General features: G+C 42.5%; 1 protein-coding gene across 11 annotated transcripts in view; it reads left to right on the top strand.

The window, feature by feature from the left end:
* Positions 1–32: 32 nt before the first annotated feature.
* Positions 33–22,629, top strand: part of Ttll5 (tubulin tyrosine ligase like 5) — a 256,731-nt gene continuing 234,134 nt past the window's right edge. For 8 of the 11 annotated variants that reach the window (XM_041658029.1, XM_041658025.1, XM_041658034.1 and 5 more), the window contains exons 1-5: positions 33–348; positions 1,765–1,936; positions 7,902–8,008; positions 16,950–17,032; positions 18,876–18,982. In XM_041658029.1, coding sequence (XP_041513963.1) covers positions 1,863–1,936; positions 7,902–8,008; positions 16,950–17,032; positions 18,876–18,982 — 371 coding nt within the window. In that variant the 5' untranslated portion in view covers positions 33–348; positions 1,765–1,862. Of the gene's footprint in view, positions 349–1,764; positions 1,937–7,901; positions 8,009–16,949; positions 17,033–18,875; positions 18,983–22,629 lie in introns of those variants that run through there. The other 3 variants (XM_041658030.1, XM_041658032.1, XM_041658035.1) reach the window with 3 other exon arrangements.

Raw genomic sequence — 22,629 nt, 5'->3', positions numbered from 1 at the left:
CTTCTGTCGAGCGCGGCGGAACTCTGGGTTAGGAGTCAGCCTTTTAGGGGTGGGGAAAACGCGAAAAGTAGAGGAGCCAAGAAATCCTTCTGGAGATAGCCTGGCTCTACGCCGGCGCCCGGGCGCGCCGTGATGACGCATTCCGTCCGCGCCCGCAGTCGAGCGTTGTTCGCGCCGCTGGCAGGCGCCTGCGCAGTGGCTCCGAGCGGGCGGTTGCTTGTTGGTTGTTGTAGTAACGGGGGAAGCAGCCTTCGGCGGCTGCGTTGATTCCGACTGGGGAAGGAGGAGAGAGGTGAAGCAGACCGCGATCCCCGCCTGCCAGCCCCGAGCTTTGAGAAGATGAGACAGGTAAACGCCTGCTGGGTGCGCTCCGGGGAGGTACGCCCCGAGACTGGGTGGGCGCTGCTGCGCTTCCCTCCGAGCCCCGGAGCAGCTGTTGGCTTCCGGGCGTGCTGGGCAGAAGCGCTGCGGCACAGTAGCTGCGTCCTTGCCAGCGTAGCACCTGCGGAGCTGCCTAGGGTTGGGGTGAGCTGAGGTGGAGCCGGCGGTAGATCCCCGGAGGGACAAGGACTTCCTTGGGCATAGTGTCTCTAATCGTCAGAGCACCCTGTCTGTCTTTCTCGTCAAGGAGCCAAGGGAAGGTGGGCATCCTTCTTGCTTGGAGGTTTTAGTTTAACTTAAAAGACGCTTAAGCATTTTGGGAAAGATCGAGAAATCCCTTTAGGAATCATCCGAAAAGAATCATTGAGGTTGTCAGATGCTGCCGATTTCTGCTGAAGATGTGTAGCTATTGCCGCCTGCTGCAGTTGTTTCGTTTGCTTGGTCTTGTGTCTGCATAGACAAGCAAAAGTTTGGAAAATTGCCCCAAATAGATTATCTCTGAGTAACGAGCGTTTTTCCTATGTGTTTCTATTTCTTCTAAAACAGCGAACATGAACTTTTCCTCCATAGAAAGTTTGAAGTTAAAAATGCAGAGTTGAAAATGTCCTATTTTTAATGTCTACTTTAGGTTTGAATTAAAATGTGTAATTTTTTTTTTTTAGTAACAGAATAATTATTAAGAGTGTTTGGCTCCCTACTCCCCAGCTGTTTGTCATTCCTGGTGAGAGGAAACATTTTCTTTACACTTTTATTAAAAGTTAAGTTGAATTGGTTTTCCTGGAAACATAGCGCCATGTTTGTTTGCTTGTGGCAGAGTCTGTATGAATAGTCACAAGTGTTGTGGACCTTGAATTTTTGTTTTGATCTTCTTCGGATTCGTCTAGCAAAGACTTGTCTACATTTAGGCAGCCAGCTATCCATGTCAGAGTGCCCTAAAGCTGTCCATTTTGGTGCATGCTACATTTGCCATATATGAAAAGTGAGGAACTCAAATTTAGTAATAGCTTTTAGATACAGCAGAGACACTGTGCTTGAAAAAAATCTTAAGCTGGATGTGGTGGTACATGCCTTTAATCCCAGCACTAAGGGGTGGTGGTGGTGGGGGGGCAGGTAGAGCTCAGAGTTTGAGGCCAACCTGTTCTCCAGATTGAGTTCCAGGAGAGCTAGGGCTACTCAGAGAAACCCTGTCTCAAAAAAACCAAAAGAAAATAAAAAATAATTTTGGTTTTTATGGCATTTGAGGGGCACAGTGGCAGAAGGTGAGCCTCTAGAGTTTGGATAATATTTAGGAATATATTCCTTTTCATTTGTTTTTAAAGATTGTGCCCAAAATCCTGAAGTGCCTCCCTGCATTGTATTTGAAATCCTCTGACTTTCTCGCAGGAGTCTGTGCTATCCAAATTGTCTGATCCAGTGAAACTGCAAGGAAGAAAGGTCTCTGAGGCCTCTGCCTGTTGACTGCATGACAAACCCTAAAGGAAATGCCCGTTGTGATGGCCCGGGACCTGGAGGAAACAGCATCATCCTCAGAGGATGAGGACCTGGTCAACCAAGAGTAAGTCATAACAAGCCCTTGGGGTGGAAAGTTGCTTCTCTTGCTCATAGCCAGCATCCCTGTCTGGTGTTGTCCCCCTGTGACTGAAGTCAACATCCTGTTATTCACTTCCCCTTCGGCTCTCAGAAATGTAAAGGCTGGGCTGTATGTTTCCAGACTTGTGAGAGAATATCAGCTTTAGATGTTGTAAAGTTCAGGTAGGAGCTCAGGTGAGCTTGTGGTTGGTTTATTTATTTATTTTTGTTCATTTGTTTTTGTTTTTTTCCTTTTTCCACTTTGTTTTTGAGGTAGGGTCTCATTCCTATTGTGCTCCCACTACATCCGGCTTTGAAACAATATATTTACATATTTTCAAAGGCTTGCATGTGCCTGCTTGAGTTTATATGCACCATGGGCCTGCAGGTTCCTGAGGAGACCAGAGAGCATAGGATCCCCTGGAGCTGGGGTTACAGAAGTTGAAGCTGGGAAATAAACCTGGGTCCTCTGCAGGAGCAGGAAGCTCTCTTAACTGTAGAGCCATCTCTCTTGTCCCTGCATCTGGCTTTTTTTCTTTTCTTGTGGGTTTTGGGATTGAACTCAGGTCGCCTAACAAATAAGTACATTTACCTGTTTAACCATCTCCCTGGCCCCATTGTGTGAACTTAATTTTTTTTTTTACATTTATTTATTTTAGTGTTCATGTGTGTTGGGGGTGGGGCACACATGCTGCGGTGCAGTGGAGGCCAGAGCATAGCTTGCCGGAGTCTGTTCTGTCCTTCCACCATGTGGGTTCTGGGACTCGAACTCAGGTCACGTGTGGTGACCAGCATGGAGCCACCTTGCCAGCCTCGTGCCAGGTTCACTCTGACCGTAGTGTTTAATAATTTGAAAATTTGAGATTTTGAAAGTTTTAGAGATGGATGAAAAGTTATGATCCTGAGTTCTGACCTTGACTATACTAGTTTTCTCAAAATCCGTTACAACTATAGAGCCTCAGCAACTCCTACAAGGATGTGAGAGTTCTGTAGCCTGTGGCGCTAGCTCTCTGGAGTTTTAGGTTAAGAGTCAACTTCCTCTTTTTTTTTGTTTTTGTTTTTGTTTTTTTTTCCAGACAGAGTTTCTCTGTGTAGTCCTGGCTGTCCTGGAACTTGCTTTGTAGACCAAGGTGGCCTTGAACTCACAGATATCCATCTGCTTCTGTTTCCCAAGTGCTGGAATTAAAGGCACCACCACCACCTCCCTGCAAGAGTCAGTTTTCTTGATTGCTGAATCCTCATAATGAAAATGATTAACATTGCCAAGTGCAGCTCCGGGAGATGGTGGAGTGGCTCATGTAATGTAGAGATTGAAAGATTTTAATTTGAAGATGTTGTTTCTACTTGAGGTCTGAGCTTAGCCCTCCTGGATTTTGAAGGGTTTTACTTTTCGTGTTTTTGCATGATACAAAAGAGAAAAGCTGATTTATTGTTGAGATAACTTATTTAATTATTAAACCGATTTAATGTTAAGATTTAATGTTAAGCTTACTAAAATATATTTTAAACTTTCATGTATTTACCATATTTACATCATTTCTCCCTCTTCTACTCCCCCTCTCCAAATTCATGTCTTTTTCTTTATTATCCTTTTATAAATGTATATACACACAAATGTATGCATATATATTTGTAAACAAATAAACACCTAACCACAATCTGGAGGTCAGGGTGTCCTGAAATTCACTAGGTAACCCATCCTGGCCTCAAATGCATAGCAATCCTCCTGCCTCAGTTTGCTGAGTGCTTGGGATTATAGGTATGAATGAGTCACCGCTCCTATTTTAAGATGTGTTTCTTATTCCTTTAGAATATGTACTCTATAACCTGAGTAATTGCCAGGCTAATTGGAAGGAATGTGATTAGGTTCAAATACTATGTGTGAAATTACTTGGTAAAGTTGCGAAGCACCATATAAATGTAAGGCATTGGTTACTGCATTCACTGTAGACTTTATAAGATAGAAGTCAATAGAGTTCGAAAAATAATTGAAGCATTAATTAAGTTTTGAGGAAAGACTTATGACCGTCATTAGGTTCATAGCAAATTATAATGATTTGACAGTGTATTTGGGTCATTCCCTTTCAGATAATTAAATGGGCAATTCCCTCTGTCTTCATGTGCCATTTTGCTCTCAGTGTACTGTCTTTTACTCATTTTACAAAATTTTAAACGCCAACCAAAATTGTTCTTCCACTCTGTTTTTTTAATCTCTCAGTAGAAGCTTAGGTGGTGAGCATGGAAAATCCAATACAACTGTGACTGTTGGCTTATATTCATAATTGAGAAATGTTAAATATCTAGTAGATTTTATGGAAAATACAGGCTGTTCTCTTCCCAACATTCATCTAAATCCATAGAATTTTTGCAGACTCCTATTATTTTTTGTGGTTACTCTGGTTTCATCAGCTAATGTCCCGGTTTATCAGATACTTGCTTTATACCCTGAGAAGCTGACTTAGGGTTTCTGATACTGTGATAAAACACTATGACCAAAGGCAGTATGGGGAGGAAGGGTTTATTTCAGCTTATATGTCCAGATCACAGGTCTATAGTGAAGGGAAGTCAGGGCAGGAACTGGAGGCAGGAAGCCACAGGCACCTACAGGCAGGAACTGAAGCAGAAGACTTAGAGGAGCACTGCTCACTGTCTTTGTCACTCATATTTGTTCAGCCTGCTTTCTTATATGGCCCAGGACCACTTGCCTGGGGCGGTATTGCCTGCAGTGGGCTACCTCAGTCACTAGTTAAGATGTCCTGCAGGCTTGCCTACAGTACATTCTGCTGGAGTCATTGTCTCAGTTGTGGTTTCTTCCTCCCAGATATGTCTAGGTTTGTGTCAAGCTAACAAAAAACCAACTAGTACAAAAACTAAAAGTCGTTTTCTTTACATCTAGAGCAGTAGGCTTATATTTTAGAAGTTATAAAAGTTAGAAGGGCTCACACCATCTAAAGCCGTTGAGTTGTTGTATGCTTATAGACATCTGTTAAGTCTGATCAGATCCTCGGGTTTTATTAAAGCATTACAGTCCTGGACTCAGGCTTAGGAGCACCACATAGCCTGTCATTGTTGGCTTCACATTCCAGAGTTGAGATTCCCTTTTTCTAGGTGTGTTGTGATGACTGAAGCTAACTGTGACATTGTCCTTATTTTACATAGCATTATTTTAGATATCAAATACACAGAAGTTCTCCAGCTTTGATGTAGCCGTGGAAACTTCCATGTAAGAACTTGATGTAAGGCTTCTTTAGTCACTGAAAACAAGTTAGTAATCGTAATTTCTATTCTGCAAGGTGGCATTATGTCAGCTTAAAAGGCCAGCAGCAAGGGAAGGCATTTTAATGGGGCACTGTGTGAAGAAGGCACAGCAGCAAGATGCTGGCGCTGCTTTACGCCTCTGTCTGCCTCCCAGGAGTGAGTGTGTTCTTAGGGTTTCATAAAGTCAGCCACACAGTTGGTTTGTTTCAGGAAGGCTCGTTCACATGTTTTGTTATGGGGCTGGAGAGGTGGCTCTGCAATTAAGGACTTTGACTGCTCTTTCAGAGGCCCTGGTTCAATTCCCAGTGACCAGGCAGTAGCTTACAACATTCGGAAACTCCAGTTCGAGGCAGTCTGATGCCACCTTCTGGCTTCAGGCACATATGTGGTGTGCACACAAACATGCTGCAAACATTTATACACATAAGACGAAATAGATAAACCTCCATACCCAAGAAAGCACATTTCGTAATGTATACCAATTTCAGGTATAAAAAAAGATTTAAACTTCCAAGTTTTAGTTTCCTAATCAATTTGAATTTTTTTCCTTTAGTACCTGGTGTGAATGTCACCTTTTTTTTTTTTAAAGATAAAGATGTTTATTTTTTGTTGAAATTGACCTCTGTCAGGGAACATGGCTTTTAACAACAGCTTAACATCTACCCAAAGTGCTTCTTAGGTTACTTTGCTAATAATTCCCTTAATAGTTTATCTCTCTCTTTGTCTTTTCATTGACTATGAGTGGAAAGAGTCTCTGTCAGGGATTTGCCTTCCACAGCCAGGGTCTGGGCTCTCCGCAGCTGTGGATTTGTTCATTGTGGCCAAGTCTTGTCAGGCCTTCTTCACTGCGGTGTAATCTATTGTCTGTGATGTGAAGGCACCGTGGTACCAGCCTGTAGCTAGTGCCAGATTGTCAAGGTCTTCTGGCTACTTTCCAGATTCTGCCTATTTTCCTGTGTCTACTGACACAAAAGGGGTGTAGGGCAGAAAATGTATTTGGAGAGAAGAGGAATTCATATCTACATTTTACATGTGCTTAAGATCAAAAAGCGAACAAACCACATACACAAAATCTATTTTGTGCCTGGCAATGGTGGCACATGCCTTGGATCCCAGCACTCAGGAGGCAGAGGCAGACAGATCTCTGTGAGTTTGAGGCCAGCCCAGTCTACAGAGAGAGTTCTAGAACAGCCAGGGCTGTTATACAGAGAAACCCTGTCTTGAAAAACAAAACAAAACTGATGTGGGAAGGTCATTTGTTTATCTGTTGCTTTCATTGGTTAATTAATAAATGGCTTGGCCTGATAGGTCAGAACATAGCTGGGTGGAGTAGACAGAACAGAATGCTGGGAAGAAGGGAAGTGAGGGCAGACGCAATGGAGCCAGCCGTCAGGTCAGACATGATGAATCTTTCCCAGTAAGCCACCACCTTGTAGTGCTACACAGATTATTAGAAATGGGTTAATCAAGATGTGAGAACTAGCCAATAAGAGGCTAGAACTAATGGGCCAAGCAGTGTTTAAATGAATACAATTTGTGTGTTGTTATTTCAGGTATAAAGCTAGCCGAGCGGGAGTCGGGTGGGACGAAAAGCAGGCCTGCTCACCTCATTACTACACAAAACATTCCATCTTTTTTTTTTTTTAAATAGACTCTGTAAATGCCATTTCTCACAAATGGCACTGTTTGGTTAGGTTTTTGTTCTTGGTTTTTATCAACTTAATACAAGTTAAGGCCGTCTAGGAAGAGGGACCTTCAATTGAGAAAATGCCTCCATCAGATTGGTCTGTAGGCAAGTCTGTGAAGGCATTTTTCTTGATTAATGATTGATGTAGGAGGGTCCACTCCAAGGTGGTCCTGGGTTGAATAAGAAAGCAGACTGAGCAAGCCAGGAGAAGTAAGCCAGTAAGCAGCACTCCTCCATGGCTAGACTTCAGTTCCTGCCTCCAGGTTCCTGCCTTGCTTGGTTTTCTGCCTTGGCTTCCATTTCTCAGTGATGGACTGTTATCGGAACATGTAAGTTGAAAGAAAACCTTTCTTCCTAAGCTGTTTTTGGTCTTTGTGTTTTATCACAGCAATCGGAAGCTAACTTAGAGCAACACTCTTGTCTGCTTCCGACATCAAGAACAGCAAGCATCCATGTTTCTTTTACTAGAAAAAAGAGGACAAACTAAATAGAGTATTTGCTTTCTTCACTGTGAAGCTTTGGCAGTTCAAGGCAAGGCCCAAGGCTGCCCAGTTTCTGAGACTTGTGTCCTGGCCAGGGTGTGGCTGTTGAAATTTTGGATCGGGAGGGAATAGCCTGGCCCTGCTGTCTGTGGTCTGGCTTGTGTGATCTTGTGAGTTTTCTCAGAGAGTGATACTTAGGAGTAGATCTCAGTCCACTTAAGGAATGGATTGGCCAGCATTCTCAAAGAGTTAAAATGTGCACTATGCAAAACTTTACCTAAATGTGATTTCTTAGCAAGGCCCTGGAAGAAGGCTGACATTGAATTCTCTACTTACACCTGACAGTTGTACGGCCTCAGGCAAGTAACTGAGACAGTTGTGCTCATTGTGTGGGAAAAGGTTAAGAGGCATAATGTGACGGTTCTGTTTAGTTGCAAGTATGCAGTGGGGACAGCCATAGCCGCCTACTCCGGCTGTTCATATTTAGAGCTGTGAATTAATGCAGTGTCTTATTATGCCTGTAGGGATCACCCATGTATCATGTGGACTGGAGGCTGCAGGAGAATTCCAGTTTTGGTTTTCCATGCTGAAGCTATTTTGACAAAGGACAACAATATTAGAGTAATTGGAGGTAGGTGTAACTGCTACCATAGAAGGAAGGTCTGGGTTTGATCCTGACCACTTTAGAAAAAGTTAGTTTGTCATACACACAGGGAGGCCTTGGCCATGAGAACATGCATTGGCTTGTTACTTGAAATACTATTCATAGTTTTTAAAATTGTTTCCTGAGTTTCTCAAAATTATGTGTATGTGTTTATTTTTCAAATTGTAATTATTTGCACATACCAGAAGTACTATTTGACCATTTTAGAGTGTACAATTATTTAGCATTTATTCCTTCACATATATCACTGGCGTCTAGTTTGAGGACATTTTCATCTACAAAGTAAGCTCTATCTGCATTCAAGCAGCCCTTCTCTCTTCCTCACCACTACCAATGCCTTGCAACTACTAATCTCTCTATTTCCATGGATTTTCCCATGGAAACATTTTGTATTCTCATATAAATCAGTTCTTTTCAACCTGCAGGTTGAGACCCCTTTGTCAAACCTCTTTCTCCAAAAATATTTACATTGCGATTTGTAACAGTAACAAGTTACAGTTATGCAATAGCAACAAAAATAATTTTGTGGTTGGGGGTCACCACAACATGGGGAACTGTTAAAGGAAGGATGGACACCACTGATGGAACCACATACATGGCCCTTGTGTCAGCCTTCCAGTCTGTTCATGTTGTCCTTCATGTCCTACCTAGATAATATTCCACGGAATGCACTTACCACATCTTATTCATCCATTCATCAGCTGCTAGACATTTCATTTCATAGATAGGAGTCCTCTGGAGACTGAAATGGTATCTCCCTGTGTTTTTGATTTTCACTTCCTTAATGCCTAAACAACACTGGAAATATTTACATGTGTATTTTGCTATTTGTATTTCTTTGAAGAACTATCTGTTCAAGCCTTTGCCCCTATTTTACAAATTGAGGTTTGTAGTTAATGGGTCGTGAGAGTGTTCGATCTTTATCAAATGTATGGTTTTCATCTCCCCTATTCTATAGGATATTTTTGCAGGCTTTGCTTTCTGTGAGTTGTTTTTTCCTCAGTAGCAGGTTTTTTAGTGTTGATAGCACATGGCTTACCTATATTTTGTTTTTTTATGCCTTTAATAATTGTGTTTGAGAAGCCACTGCCTAGCATGAATTGTTCTATGTGACTTATGGTTAAGATTTTATATTTAGAGCTGAATAGTCTTTGATCCATCTTGAGTTTGTTTTTTTTAGTGTTAGGTAGAGTCTGCCATCATTCTTATGTGTTGACATATAGTTGTCCCAGCACAAATAGTTCAAGAGAATATTCTGAATTTCCTATTGAATGGCACTATTGTCAAAAATCTCTGTACTCTTTTTTTGGGGGGGGGGAACAGGGTTTCTCTGTAGCTTTGGAGCCTGTCCTGAAACTGAAACTAGCTCTTGTAGACCAGGCTGGCCTCGAACTAACAGAGATCCGCCTGCCTCTGCCTCCAGCACTTAATTATTCTTTAAAAATTTATTTATTTTTATTTTATGAGTATTTTTCCTGCATATGTGTTTGTACTTCATGTATATGCAGTGCCCCTAGAACTCAGATGAGAGATGGAGCCTCTAGAACTGTAGCACACGCCTTTAATCCCAGCTCTTGAGAGGCAGAGGCAGGTGGATCTCTGTGAGTTCGAGGCCAGCCTGGTCTACAAAGTGAGTTCCAGGACAGTCATAGCGGTTACACAGAGAAATCCTGTCTCGAGAAACTAAAAAACTAAAAAAATAAATAAAAATAATTAAGTAAGTAAGTAAATAAGTATGGTTGTGAGCCACTGAGTGCATGCTGGGAACTGGATCTGGGTGCTTTGCAGCTCAGCAGATGCTCTTAGTTACTGAGCTCTCTCCCATCCCGCCTCTGCCTCCAAGTGCTGGAATTGCATGCACAGCCACACTCAGCATATTTTAAGTTTTGAAATGGGGAATTCTTCAGGATTATTTTGGTTGAACACAAGTTTCTTTGCAAGTCTACCTAATTTTAGGATTAACTTTGCTGTCTCTGAAATACTGGCCTTTGAGGTGTGGACAGATTCAGCTCTGAGTCCCAGGGTTAAGCTGTAGCTGTTTTCAAAGCTTAGGAGGATGTGGATCAGCACTGTCAGGTGAGATGACAGAGCCCATACTTGTGTTTTTGGTCATTAGTTCATGTCTCAGCTTGGGCATGAAGTAGTGCATCGTAGACAGATCACTTCAAGTCTCTTTGCCAGTTTCATTGTTAGTTAAATGGGGTCATTCTCTGTCTTGCAGGCATCATAGGAGCAAATGAGATTGTTTAATGTCTGGTACATAACAGGCAATCAAAACTTAGACTGCTTATTCCTCTTGTTGAATAGGGGCTGCTCTATTTTTAAATGACCTCATAATAAGTGATTTCAGAGAGAACTATAGACTTACTTTTGGGAATTGCGTGTTCTTCTCTTCCCAAGGGCCCTTGTGTTCTAATCCCCTCAGCAAGTTGCTAGCCTTCCTTTTAAAGGGACAGGATTTATTCATTTTCCTCTAAAGCCTTAATGACTGAACACTGCTGAGAAAATCCCTTAAATATGATTTGATCAAAATACAAATGTGGTTAAAACCAGCAGAAGTAACGAAGTAACAATCCCCTCAAAATATGCTGCTCTTGATCTGCTTGTGTTAAAACAAACTACAAATCTCTGTATTCCCATTTGTTAAAGGTGTGCGCCCCAGTTCCAGGGGCTCCATCTCTCTTCTGACTTCTAGGGGCATTGCACATACATGGAGTGCATACACCTATGCAGGAAAACACTCATACATGTAAAATAATAGTTCAGTCTGTCAGTGTTTTCTGGAACCCAAGCCTTTTAAATTGACATTTCCATAGATAAAGATCCTGGTGGTTCTTGTCTGTAGCTATCATTATGGAGACTAAGGCAGGAGGATTTTCAGTTGAACGGCAGTCTGGGCTTCTTAGCAAGACCCAACTGGAAAAACAAAAAACGTTAAAAACGATTACATTTGTATCATTATATATTATTAAATTTGTTCTTTATTTCTCTATGTTCTTTGAGGTTTAACTTTTTTCCTTTTTGTAAATGACAGTTTTAATGACTTTTGCTAATGTATGCTTTTTTTTTTTAAATGAAGCACAGTTGATCTCTGATATTTTTTTCATCTCTAAAATAGTAGGTCATGCAGTCTGCTCAGGTCTTAAGTAGTTAAAACCCTCTGAGAAGTTATCCGGGGGCATTAGCTATGTTCTGCTGACCCCATAGTGTTACACGCTGACTTCACAGTTCTATATATCTGTTGTAAGATTTAATTTGATTTTATAGTCTTTCTATATTTTATTTGTGAAATACTCTAGGAATACGGCTTTTTCTTCCATAGAATCCCTCCCTGATTGTATGTACTTTCACATGTAAATAGGATTGGTTTTTAGTTGTAACACGGGCATTTCCAACTTAAATATCTCATAGAATGAGTATCGTTTTATAACCTTCCCATCATGTCCATGTAGTGAATTTGTATTTTTGTAGACCAGCACTTGAAGTGTAATGCAAGCTACATGTGTAATTTTAAATTGGAAAAGTGATGCTAGCTTTAATAATGAATTTTATTTAACCCAAGATATCCCAGTATAATAATTTTTCACATTTATTTAATATAAAAACTCACAAAATTTTATATTGAATGTGCTTTTTACACTTACAGCAGTGTCTCAACTTGGTACAGAATTCTTTCCAGAAGTATTTGATATGTGTACACATTGTATTTGAAAAAGTAAATTCATGGAGTTGTTTCACAGGTGTTTTCTAACTTTGTTTGTTGAGACAGTCTTACTCTGTAGTACAGGCTGGCCTGGAGCTCTCCAGCCTTGAGTCTTCTTTGGTTTTTGTTGAGTCCACGGGGGTCGTGCAGAGATGGGGGACAAACCACCAAAGACTATCACACCAGAAACAAACTTTATTCCAGGAAAAAAAATATAAAAAAATTAAAAAAAATCTCCTTGTGGCACAAAAAGCATATCAGCTAGCTAAGACTACAGCTGGAGATGGACTTGCGAGGCTGTGGCAATGGACGGTTTCCAAACTCCCCCTTTTTTATAGCAAGAAGCAATAAGCATTAGGCGTGAACAAAAGAATTTTTACAATCTCAAGGTAAAACTCAGATACAAATTGCTTTTATTTTATTTTTTTCAATTTCTACTAACAGGGTTTTTCTGTTAAACTAGTGTTTGTATTTAGCCCTTTGTCTCTTTCTGGCTTTTTCTGATGGTGTTTACCAAAGCTCTGCACTTCCCCTGATACTGACAATTTCACGTGCGCAACCAAAAAGTCAGGTCCATCCTATCTTTTAAAAGCTAACTCAGCTCACTCACATCAGTTGCTGGTCATGAGTGGCTCAGGGGTTATCTGAAAGCTGACCTCAATTTGCAGAGGCCACTTCAGCCTTGCAGACAAAGAGAGCTCTGGGTTGTGAAGCTGAGTAACCCACTGTTAATAGTTAATCCTCAAGCTGTCGAGAAAGCTGCTGGCAGCCTGCTGTCATTCTCCTAGGCTTACAACTTTATATTCTTTATTTCTACATTCTTATTTTTGGAATCTACATTTCTATTTTCTTACTCTTGGACTCTTGAGTTTTATATTTTGGTGCCGGAGATGGAGCCCAGATCATGTTCTTCCCCAGGGAGCTACCCTGGCCTGCGTTCTAGTTAATCCGACACCCATTTTATTTATTTAATTTACTTAGTTTGTTTGTCTGTGTTTGATCAGAATTTCATAGAGCCCATGCTGACTTTGAACTTCTGTTCCCTTACTTCCGCTTTCTCAGTGCTGGGACTTCAGACTTGTGCCACCACACCGGTTTATTACATAGTCCATCTCAGGAACTTAAATTCCATCAACTGAAGTAAAAAAAAATTTCTGGTCCTTTGTCATCCTGTCACATTTGAAATGCTGGTTAGTCAGATGTGGTTGGTAAATACTGTTCTGGATGACTGGCGTGTAGAACTGATTTTCCGATAGTAGGTGACAGCCCCTCTGGGAAGCCACTGCAGAGTGTTTCTGGTGTCTTAACAAAGTGTTTATTTATATATATCTGTGTTTAGAGAGGGGATGTGAGTGTGCACATGCATGGCCAGAGGACACTTTTGAGGAGTTGATTCTCTCCCACTGTGTGGGTTCCTGTGACTGAATTCAGATGGCCAAGCTCTCTTGCTGGCTCTATTCATGTATTTTGAAAATCAAATGTATCGTTTATATCTTCCTTCTGGGTTCCCATTCTGTAGCCTGGGCCGGTCTTAAATTCTAGATTCTCCTGCCTCAGTCTCCCAAGTGCTGGGATTTTAGGTGTATAACACCTTCACACCCCATGCTATTTTTAAATTTTTTTCTTCTAATTTTATACTTGAGTTTTGTCTGTATGTGAGTGTACTCTGTGTGTAAAGTGTGGGTGTAGGCCAGAAGAGGGCATCAGACCCCCTGGATTCTAAGTTACCAGCTGTTTTTGGCTGCCCTTTGAGTGTTGGGAACCAACCTTGCTGCCTCTGCAGGAGTAGCCAGTATTCTTAACACTGAGCCTCCTCTCCAGCTCCTCCTCATGCTGTTTTTCTAAGTCCCTTAGGGATGCAATTATTTTCTTGGGTACCTCTGTGCTAATGGCTGGTTCCTTGTTTTTGTCTGCTCTGTTGCAGCCAACCTTGAACTAGTATTCTATGTTACTTCTTGGGGTACATGCGAACATTTAGGGGGGAAGAAGTTTTAGTCTGTGGTAGAACTGATGTGAAGGTTCTTCAAGGGGTGAGAAGCAGGATATTTGGCAGTTTGCTGGTATCCAAAGGATAAGGTCCTGCCTCCTATTTCCACGTGGATGACTATAGAGGCGCAGGGGGTTCTTTCTTGGGCAGTGGGCAGGTTCAGTTTGCAGTTACAGTTCTAGTTTAAGTTTATCTTGGGAAAGGAGAGAGAGGAGAATGAGCACTGCCATCCCTTTCCTTAAGCCCTCAATGGAGTGAGTGACGCCCACCCCCATTGGAGATGGGAATTTGCTTTACTCAGCCTGCAGATTTAAATGCTAGACCCTAGTCCATACTGTGACTCCTTTTTTCCTCCTTAAATTGTCTCTGAATTTGAACCAGCCTCCACATAGCTGGAGTTCTAGGTACTGTATTTGAACCAGCCTCCACGTAGCTGGAGTTCTAGGTACTGTCTTTGGGGAGCAAATAATTTGCCTCAAGTCCACTGATGGAGACCAGTTTTGTCCCAAGGTGAACCGTATTGATTTAGATGATGAGATTTGAAAATTTTGAGGTGCTAAATTTAGATTAGATTTTAGACTTTGGGTTGTGTTGACAGGGATGTTGGGACGGGTTGAGTTTATTTTGCATGTGAGAGAAGTATGAATCTTAGGGAACAAAGGGTGAGTTCTGGTAGGGCTCCTTATGTGCCTTTGTCTTAATCTCTGGAACCTGTGAATATAAACCTATTTGGATGGTAAAGGGGAATTAAAGTTGCTAATTGGTTGACCTTCAAGTAAGAAGATTAGCCTGGATTAGCCCAGAGTGTCCAGTGCAACCAGAGGGTTCTTTAACACGGAAGGAGGAGCCAGTAGGACCAGAGTGGTACACGGTGTACACGGTGAAAGAAGACTAGATCTGCCACCGTTGCCTTTGAAAGTGAGAAAGGGAGCAATAAACCACAAAGCACTGGGTGGAGGTGGCCATTGGGAACTGAAAAGTAAAGAACCCATATCCCACCGGGAGCCCACAGAAGGGAGCACAGCCTGATTGTCACAGCCTTGCCTTAGACTGGTGGGCCTGTGTTACTGCGGGGGGTGGGGGGGCTGCATTTAAGCTACAGGCATGTTTGTTACTGCAGCAGAAGCAAACCAGCATCCCACCTCGCTGTCGTGGGGAGGTATTTGCGGTTGTTTTGTAATTGCATTATCATCTAGCTATTTGTTGCTTTGTCACTTTTATGTTAGATTGTCCCTTGAGAGCCCACTTAAGCTAATTGTGACACGTTTCTAATCAGTTTTGAACATTTCTGTCTTGGGTCAGAAAGGATGGTTCAAGCCTCCCGGCTTCCAGTCTCAGCATTCTGCATGGCTCTTGACGTTCTGTTCTGCACAGAAACAAATGCATAGGATTCTGCCTGTTTTTCTTACGGTGATTTTATAAAGACAACGAAATGGCGGGGGGCTGCTGGGAAAAGCCTGTGGGCTTTAGGAGAAAGTCTGGCTTGTCCACACTCGTCTTTATGATTCAGCTTTGCATTGAGTGCATACCAAAGGTTATAGTAGGCCACTTAATGTCTGTGGGAGCAGCAGGGATTTACAAAGCTTTTCATATAAATTCTTCAAAAACGTAGTTGCCTTTGATGATGGGGCTGAACATTGTGCTACCTATTTGCAGATATCTGCACTGTTCTCATTCAGAATTGTTTAGGATATGGCCCTTTAAAAGCACTGATCTGGAGCCAGGTGTTCAGGTTTGTGTCTGTAACCTCAGCACTTGAGGGACTGAGGCAGGAGTATCAATTCACTCTAGTCTGGGCTGGCGTAAACTTTGTCTGGAAAAAACAATAGCAAAAAGAATTCCTGTAGAATTCTTAGCTAACATTCTCAGTTTGTAGGAGCATATAGAAAGATTTAGTGCTGTACCTCAGAGTAAATGTTCACGTGATTACAGGTTTTCCTCTCAGTTGGTCAAGGCACAGGTTCTGTCTCCAGGGGCCAGGAGGAAATGCATACAAGGGTAGGAGGCTCATGCCAAGCTGCACTGGTAGTATGGGCCTGTCTTAAAGGGGGCGGTTGGAGGTCCCTGCTCGTCTCTGCCTATTGAAGAGACCCCTGGTCTAAGATGTTCTGGCAGTCAGCATTTGAGGACATAGAGGGCTGTCTGGAGCAGTGCTCGTAGCCTTTTAAGTACAGCGGACCTCTTTCTCAGTCTCAAAAAGTCCAAGGGCTTTCCCCAGAGTAATGATTTTAAGGTGGAATAGAAAGGAAATGAATTATGTTGAAATATAATAATTAAAATATTAAAAAGACAAATAGCCGGATGTGGTGGTACATGCCTCTCATCCTTGACTGTAGGAGTGTGTGTTTGAGGCTACTATGGGCTACATAGTAAGTATTAGGTCAGCTGAGGCTATGAATATAGCCTTGTGTCAAGAAACTAAAAAATAAAAATGTAACCCAACCCCCAGATTCAAGTCATATGTAATTTTTATTAGTCATTTGTTAACTACCACAACTTATAAGTACTCTGAACATTAACAACTGTTAAGTGAACTTAATGCCTAGCATCTGTCACTTGGTGACAGAGCCACAGCAGCAGAGTCACACTCCTCATTGAAAGTGTTGTTGTTGTTCTTTTGGATGTTTGAGGCAGAGTTTCTTTGTGTAGCCCTGGCTATCTTTAAAGTCATCTTTGTAGGCCAGGCTGGTCTTGAACTCACAGAGATCCGCCTGCCTCTGCCTCCCAAGTGCTGGTATTAAAGGCATGTGCTACCACTGCCTGAAAACATTGTTAAATTTCACCTGGAAACTAGTGAAAACAAAGATGATGTAGGTTTTGTTCCCCTTTCTGTATTGAGTGAACCCCACTATCTCTTAGCTTAAAAATTCTTGGTCTTTGGCTGCAAGATGGTGCAGAGTATGGAGTGCTTGTCCTGCAAGCCTGAGGACCTGAACAGTCCCTGGAGCCCAGTGAAAGGACGTGAGAGGGAACCAACTTCACAGAGTTGTCCTGTGTCCTCCACACACATCCTAGTATGAGATCCTTTCCCATCACAATATAGTACTAAAAATATATTCAAGGAAGCCTTGGCTCTAATCCTCAGCTGTTTGTAGTCACTTTAAGGACAGCAGTCTAACACCATTGAGTACATCAATCAAGTTTCCATGTTGCTGTTTATTTTTGTCTTTGCAATTAAACTTTCTGGCTACTGAACTTGATTCTGTGTTTTTGTTTAGAACGTTATCATTTGTCTTATAAGATTGTGAGAACGGACAGTCGCCTGGTGCGAAGCATTCTGACAGCCCATGGATTTCACGAAGTAAGCTCATTTTTACAACCTCACCTCACCTAATCGCCTCAAAAGCCGAAATCCTAGCTACCTAACTGACTTTATCCATCCGCAGAGGCAGCGCTAGGAAGCGCACGGGACCAGTGATTAGAGACTCTGCAGAACTTGGTACTACCAGCAGTTTCTCCTTGTGGTACATGGGAAACATTTCCACAGGATTCCCCCTCCCTCCCCTTTTCTTGTAATGATCTTAGATTTGGGCAGAGTTGCCCATCAGACATTGTCTGATATCTAGTTGGGGTTCTTAGATTTGGGCACAGTTGCCCATCAGATATTGTCTGATATCTAGTTGGGGTTCTTAGATTTGGGCACAGTTGCCCATCAGATATTGTCTGATATCTAGTTGGGGTTCTTAGATTTGGGCACAGTTGCCCATCAGATATTGTCTGATATCTAGTTGGTGTTCTTAGGTTGGGGCAGAGTTAGTTGCCCATCAGACGTCATCTGATACCTAGTTGGGGTTCTTTGGTAGCACAGAACAGAAGCAGACTCTGTCACTGAAACCAAGACAGAGTTGCAGTGTGCTATGGAGAGGGTGGCTCATAGGCGCCGAGGCTTATATGGAAGGGAGAGGCCACAGCAGCCTCGAGCACTGAAGGGCAGGACTCTCTAGTTTTATCTCAATACACTGCTTTGGAAGTTACGGGCTCCATTCATTGTCTTTGTTCTTTTTCTGGTGATAGAATTATTGGGCCAACTTAGGTTATAGATCTTATGGAGTGGAGAAGAGGGCAGATGGGCAGATGGCAGGTGCTTTATTATCCTGGAGCAAGTCATTCCCCTAAGAACTCTGCAAAAACAAGATGTTGTCATTGAAAGGGATAGGCACAGTTGTCATTGAAAGGGTGCTACACAGTCCACCACTACTGATATGCGGAGACCACTGATGAAAGTCTGGTCACTAGCTGCTTATTATAAGTTGGTACTGATAGGGGGCACTTGGTGACTGCATACTGTTGATGCCGGCTTGTTGCTTTTCTTTCTAAATCATTTGCCATTATCCTAGTGTGTTATGTGGGCAGAGTATACAATTAATAATGAATGGACAAATGCATTTTAATGAATGATTAAAGGAAATCTAAGGCTTAACACTTTTTCTTTTTTTTTAAATTTATTTATTTATTAAAGATTTCTGTCTCTTCCCCGCCACCGCCTCCCATTTCCCTCCCCTTCCCCCAATTAAGTCCCCCCCCAGCCCGAAAAGCAATCAGGGTTCCCTGTCCTGTGGGAAGTCCAAGGAACCCCCACCTCCATCCATTTACTGTTCTAATTTTTAATTGCGTGTCTATGTGTGGGTATGTGCATGAGAGTGTAGGTGCCCATAGAGGTTAGAACCATTAGCGTCCCCTGTACTAGGGCTTATAGGTGGTTATGAGCCACCCAGTATAGTTGCTAGTAATTGAACCTAGGTCCTTTGCAAAAAACAGTACCTACTCTTAACCGCTGAGTCATCCAGGTCTGGCTTTAGTTAGGATCTACAAGGACATAAGGGAGGCCTGGGAACAGAAGGAGTCTGAAGCTCTGTTCTGAGGCATACTTTGATATGGAAGTGTATTAGACGTCCTGACTTGCCCAGAAGGCTTACTTTATTTTATTGTCTGTGTATGAGACCTCCCAGCTCCCCCTTTCTTTAACCCTCATCATCTTGTTTCTGTGGTACTCTGCCGTGATAATAGGCTTGTATATAGTAACAGGGTCATGCTGAGAGTCCTCTGTAGATGAGAAACCACTGACTTTCTCTGTCATTGCTCTTCTGGAGACAGGCTGCTGCTTATTTTTGTTCATTTGTTTTCCATGTGTCTTTTGTGACTAGGTTCACCCGAGCAGCACTGACTATAACCTGATGTGGACAGGATCCCACCTGAAGCCCTTCTTACTTCGAACCCTCTCTGAAGCACAGAAAGTTAATCACTTCCCCAGGTAAAGCTCCTCTCGGTGTTTAAAGGTCGCTGTCATTGGAACGCATAGCCAGAGGAGAGATGCAGTGTTCTTGGGGAACTTGGGAAGTACCATAGCCCATGCTGGAGGCTGAGGTGTTCCTATCCCTGGGAGGTGGAGACTCTTCAAGAGCTATGGAGATGTGAAAGGTTTTAAAGAGACAATTTCCATTTCTCTGTCCTAAAATTGAGGTGGTTCACAGTATGTGTCTCCAGTGGGTGAGGTCCCCTTTCTCACCTCTTCTCCCACGGTCACATCGGCTTTTCTGCTAAAGAGCGAATCAATTCCTGTCTTAATATGGAGTGGTTTTTTTTTTTTTTTTTGGTTTTTTGAGACAGGGTTTCTCTGTGGTTTTGGAGCCTGTCCTGGAAGTAGCTCTTGTAGACCAGGCTGGTCTCGAACTCACAGAGATCCGCCTGCCTCTGCCTCCCAAGTGCTGGGATTAAAGGAGTGCGCCACCACCGCCTGGCTAATATGGAGCGTTTTCCTTGGGCACAAGATTTTGAGGATCCAATCTAGGTGTGATGGCACATGCTCATAAATCTTGCATTTGGGACATAGAGCAGGAGACTGAGCTCATGCCTGCCTTGGCTACAGAACAAATCAAGGCCAGCTTAGACTATATGAGACACCGTCTTTCTCAAAGAAAAGGAAAAAAGATTAGGATCTCAAAGACACAACAAACAAATTGAGATCAGATTCTAGCGATAGCCTAACATCGCTTCTTACATGATGGTGGTTTCTATTTGTTTTTTTTTAAACTAATTGAGAGATAACATAGTCTGCTTGTTTGAATTTTTCTCTGTCCCACCAGCAGCTCCAAATTACAATACTGAGACTTACTATTAACTATGAAACCTTGGCCATAGCTTAGGCTTGTTCCTAACTCACTCTAATCTGCACTCCCGGTATCTCGGTGACCTTTACTTTGTGATGCCCACGCTGCTTGCTCTGCATCTTCTGGCGTCTCCTCCCTTCTCCTTCCCAATGTCCCCTCTGCCCAGAAATCCTGCCTGCCTAGTTATTGGCCATTCAACTTTTTATTAAACCAATCAGAGTGACACTTCTTCACAGTATACAAAAAGATTATTCCACAACAGCTTGTCAACTGATCATTAATTTTAATGACAGATCATTTTGTGTTTGTTATTTTGGGACAGGGTTTCATACTGTAACTCTGTTAGGTAAAGTCTCAGATATTTAAGATATTTAATTCTTATAGTCTGAAATTTTGAGTATATTTATAAAAAGTCAGACTTAAACTTTTTTTTAACTTGTGTTTAAAATCTTTTTAAAAATGGATTTTATAATTGTAAATCAGGTTTTAAAAAGTGCGTTTGGAATAAAGATCATAGATGTAAATTCTAAACATAGACCCTATAAAAAGGAAATCTTGATGATCTTTCCTTAGACAGAGGTTTCTTAGAACAAAGCTTGGCGCATAAAAGGACAAAAACACAAGGGGACTTCATCAGAGTGGAAAAACTCTTAAGAAAGCAAGAAAACAAGTCATAGTCTGGAGAAGTATTTGTAAACTTTCTCTGATTAAGAGTTTATATCTAAAGTGTATCTCAGACTCTGATAACTTAGTAGTAAGAAAACAATCATAGTTTTCAAAATGGAGAAAAGACAGTGGATACCTCTCTCTCTCTGTGTGTGTCTCTCTCTGCGTGTGTGTGTGTTGTGTGTTGTGTGTGAAATCAAATTTATAAAAATAGGTAAACTTTAAATGCATATGTCAAGGAAAATTTATGTGTAGTCAGTGTAGGAGCCCACTCCCACAAGGTCAGCTAGGGTTCCTGGATAGGGGATCTCCGAGACCAAAGAAAAGCCAGTAGAAAGAGAAGACAGGATAGAATCGGCAGGTCTGTCTGGCCATGCCGAAGCACCCAAACAGCCCAGTGTTTATTTCAGAACTTGCTTATATACAGAAGCAGAACAAAGCACAGCACAGATGGTCAGTCAGTGTCTAACCACAAGACCATTCCTGTCCTTGAGTGAGCAGCCTCTTCTCCAACATGTGCTTGCTGCTCAGAAGCAGCCTTCGTTTCTATCTTGATGTTCCTGAGGTTTGTCATCAGCAGTATATGCTCTACTAGATAGAGTGCTCTTTTCTCATGAGCTAAATCAGAAGTTTCTCAGAGCCCTCAAGGTTGTAAGAAAAAGTAGAGCAGGCAAGCTTAAACTCAAATGACTTCTTTAAGTCAGAAATGACTCCAGATGGAAACTGAGTCACACGTGGGTATCACCAGAGTGTCCTTTTATATGCTAGCCAATTAACCTGGTGATTGGCAGCCCCTAGGTGGTTTCAGGGTACTCACAGGCTCTAGAGAAGGCTAAGTCCTGGTGAGAAGGTTGACGTTTCAGTCTGCCCCTCAATCTTCAGGAAGGGAAGGGGCTGAAGTTTTAACATGATCACCAGTCAGTCATACCTACTTAGTAATGCTTCCATTACAGCCCCAAAGCTCTGGGTTTGGAGAGCTAGAGAGCTGAACATGTGAGGTCCTGGCAGGGGGAGGGCAGGCTGCTCTGTCTCCCCTCCACATCTCATCCCATGTGCGTCTCTTTATCTGCGTTCTGTATACATGCTTTACAGTCAGCCAGGAAGTGTTCCACTGAGTTCTGTCGCCCCTCAAGCAGACTCTTCAAGCCCTAAGGAAAGGTCTGGAATAGCTGGTCAGAGGCACAGGTCAAAATCTGCCTCTTAGGACAGGAGCCTTGGGGACTGAGCCTTCATCCTTGAGGGGTTGGATACCTCCCCCAGGTAGACAGTGTCAGAACTGAATTCGAGGATACCCAGTGGCACCCGCAGTGACATTACCTGCTGGTAGTGGGAAAGCCCCTCCACCCCCAGCTGGTGTCAAGAGTGTTGATTGTGTGGAGCTGAGTGGAGCCTAGGAAAACGCTCTGGTATTTCCTCCACATCTCAGAATATGGTAGGAGAAACTGAGTCTGTTTTTCCAGTGTCCTCAGAATGACTGCTGGCAGCTCTTCTAAAGTTAAACATATGCTCTGTGGTGACTGTAAGATGTGTCTAAATTCTTTGACACTTCCTTCAAAAGGTTGAGCTAAATTTTTCTGTTGTTGAGTGTCAACTAGACTTAGGGACTTGTCTCTACGAATGGAATGTGGCAGACGTGGTGCTCTGCCATGTTGGAGGCTGGGTCATTACAGACATTGCCACCTTTTCCTTGGATCAGTGGGCCTCGGAGTAACCAGCAGGATGTCACGAAAGTATGAAGCCTGTGGAAGGGTTTACCTGAGGAACTGAAGCTGCTCACTGCCAGCTGGTTCCACACCTGTGAGCAGACTGAGACGTGCATGCTCCATCCTAGCTGGGCCTGATGATGGCAGTGTAGGCACGCATCTGCACTGCAACCTCATCAGATGGCTGAGACAGCTGCCCAGGGCTGTCATCATCCCACATCGCTGGCCTACAGACACTGACATCATGAATGTGAACTACTATTTTAGGCTGCTATATTCTGGGGCTGTTTATTATCTAGCAATAGGTAATTTGGTAAACTGCGTAGCAGGCCCACACCTGGGAAGATGGAAATGTTTGTATAAAAACTTGATGTTTATATAAAAATCTATATGTAAGTGCTTTCAGCAACTTTACTCACAGT

This window comes from Microtus oregoni, unplaced genomic scaffold (assembly GCF_018167655.1).
Source record: "Microtus oregoni isolate MIOR12 unplaced genomic scaffold, Mior012 000009F_ref0000495, whole genome shotgun sequence".
In the NCBI taxonomy this organism is placed as follows: Eukaryota; Metazoa; Chordata; class Mammalia; order Rodentia; family Cricetidae; genus Microtus; species Microtus oregoni.
Note: the sequence above shows the minus strand (reverse complement) of the source record. Positions and strands in the feature narration are given on the sequence as shown.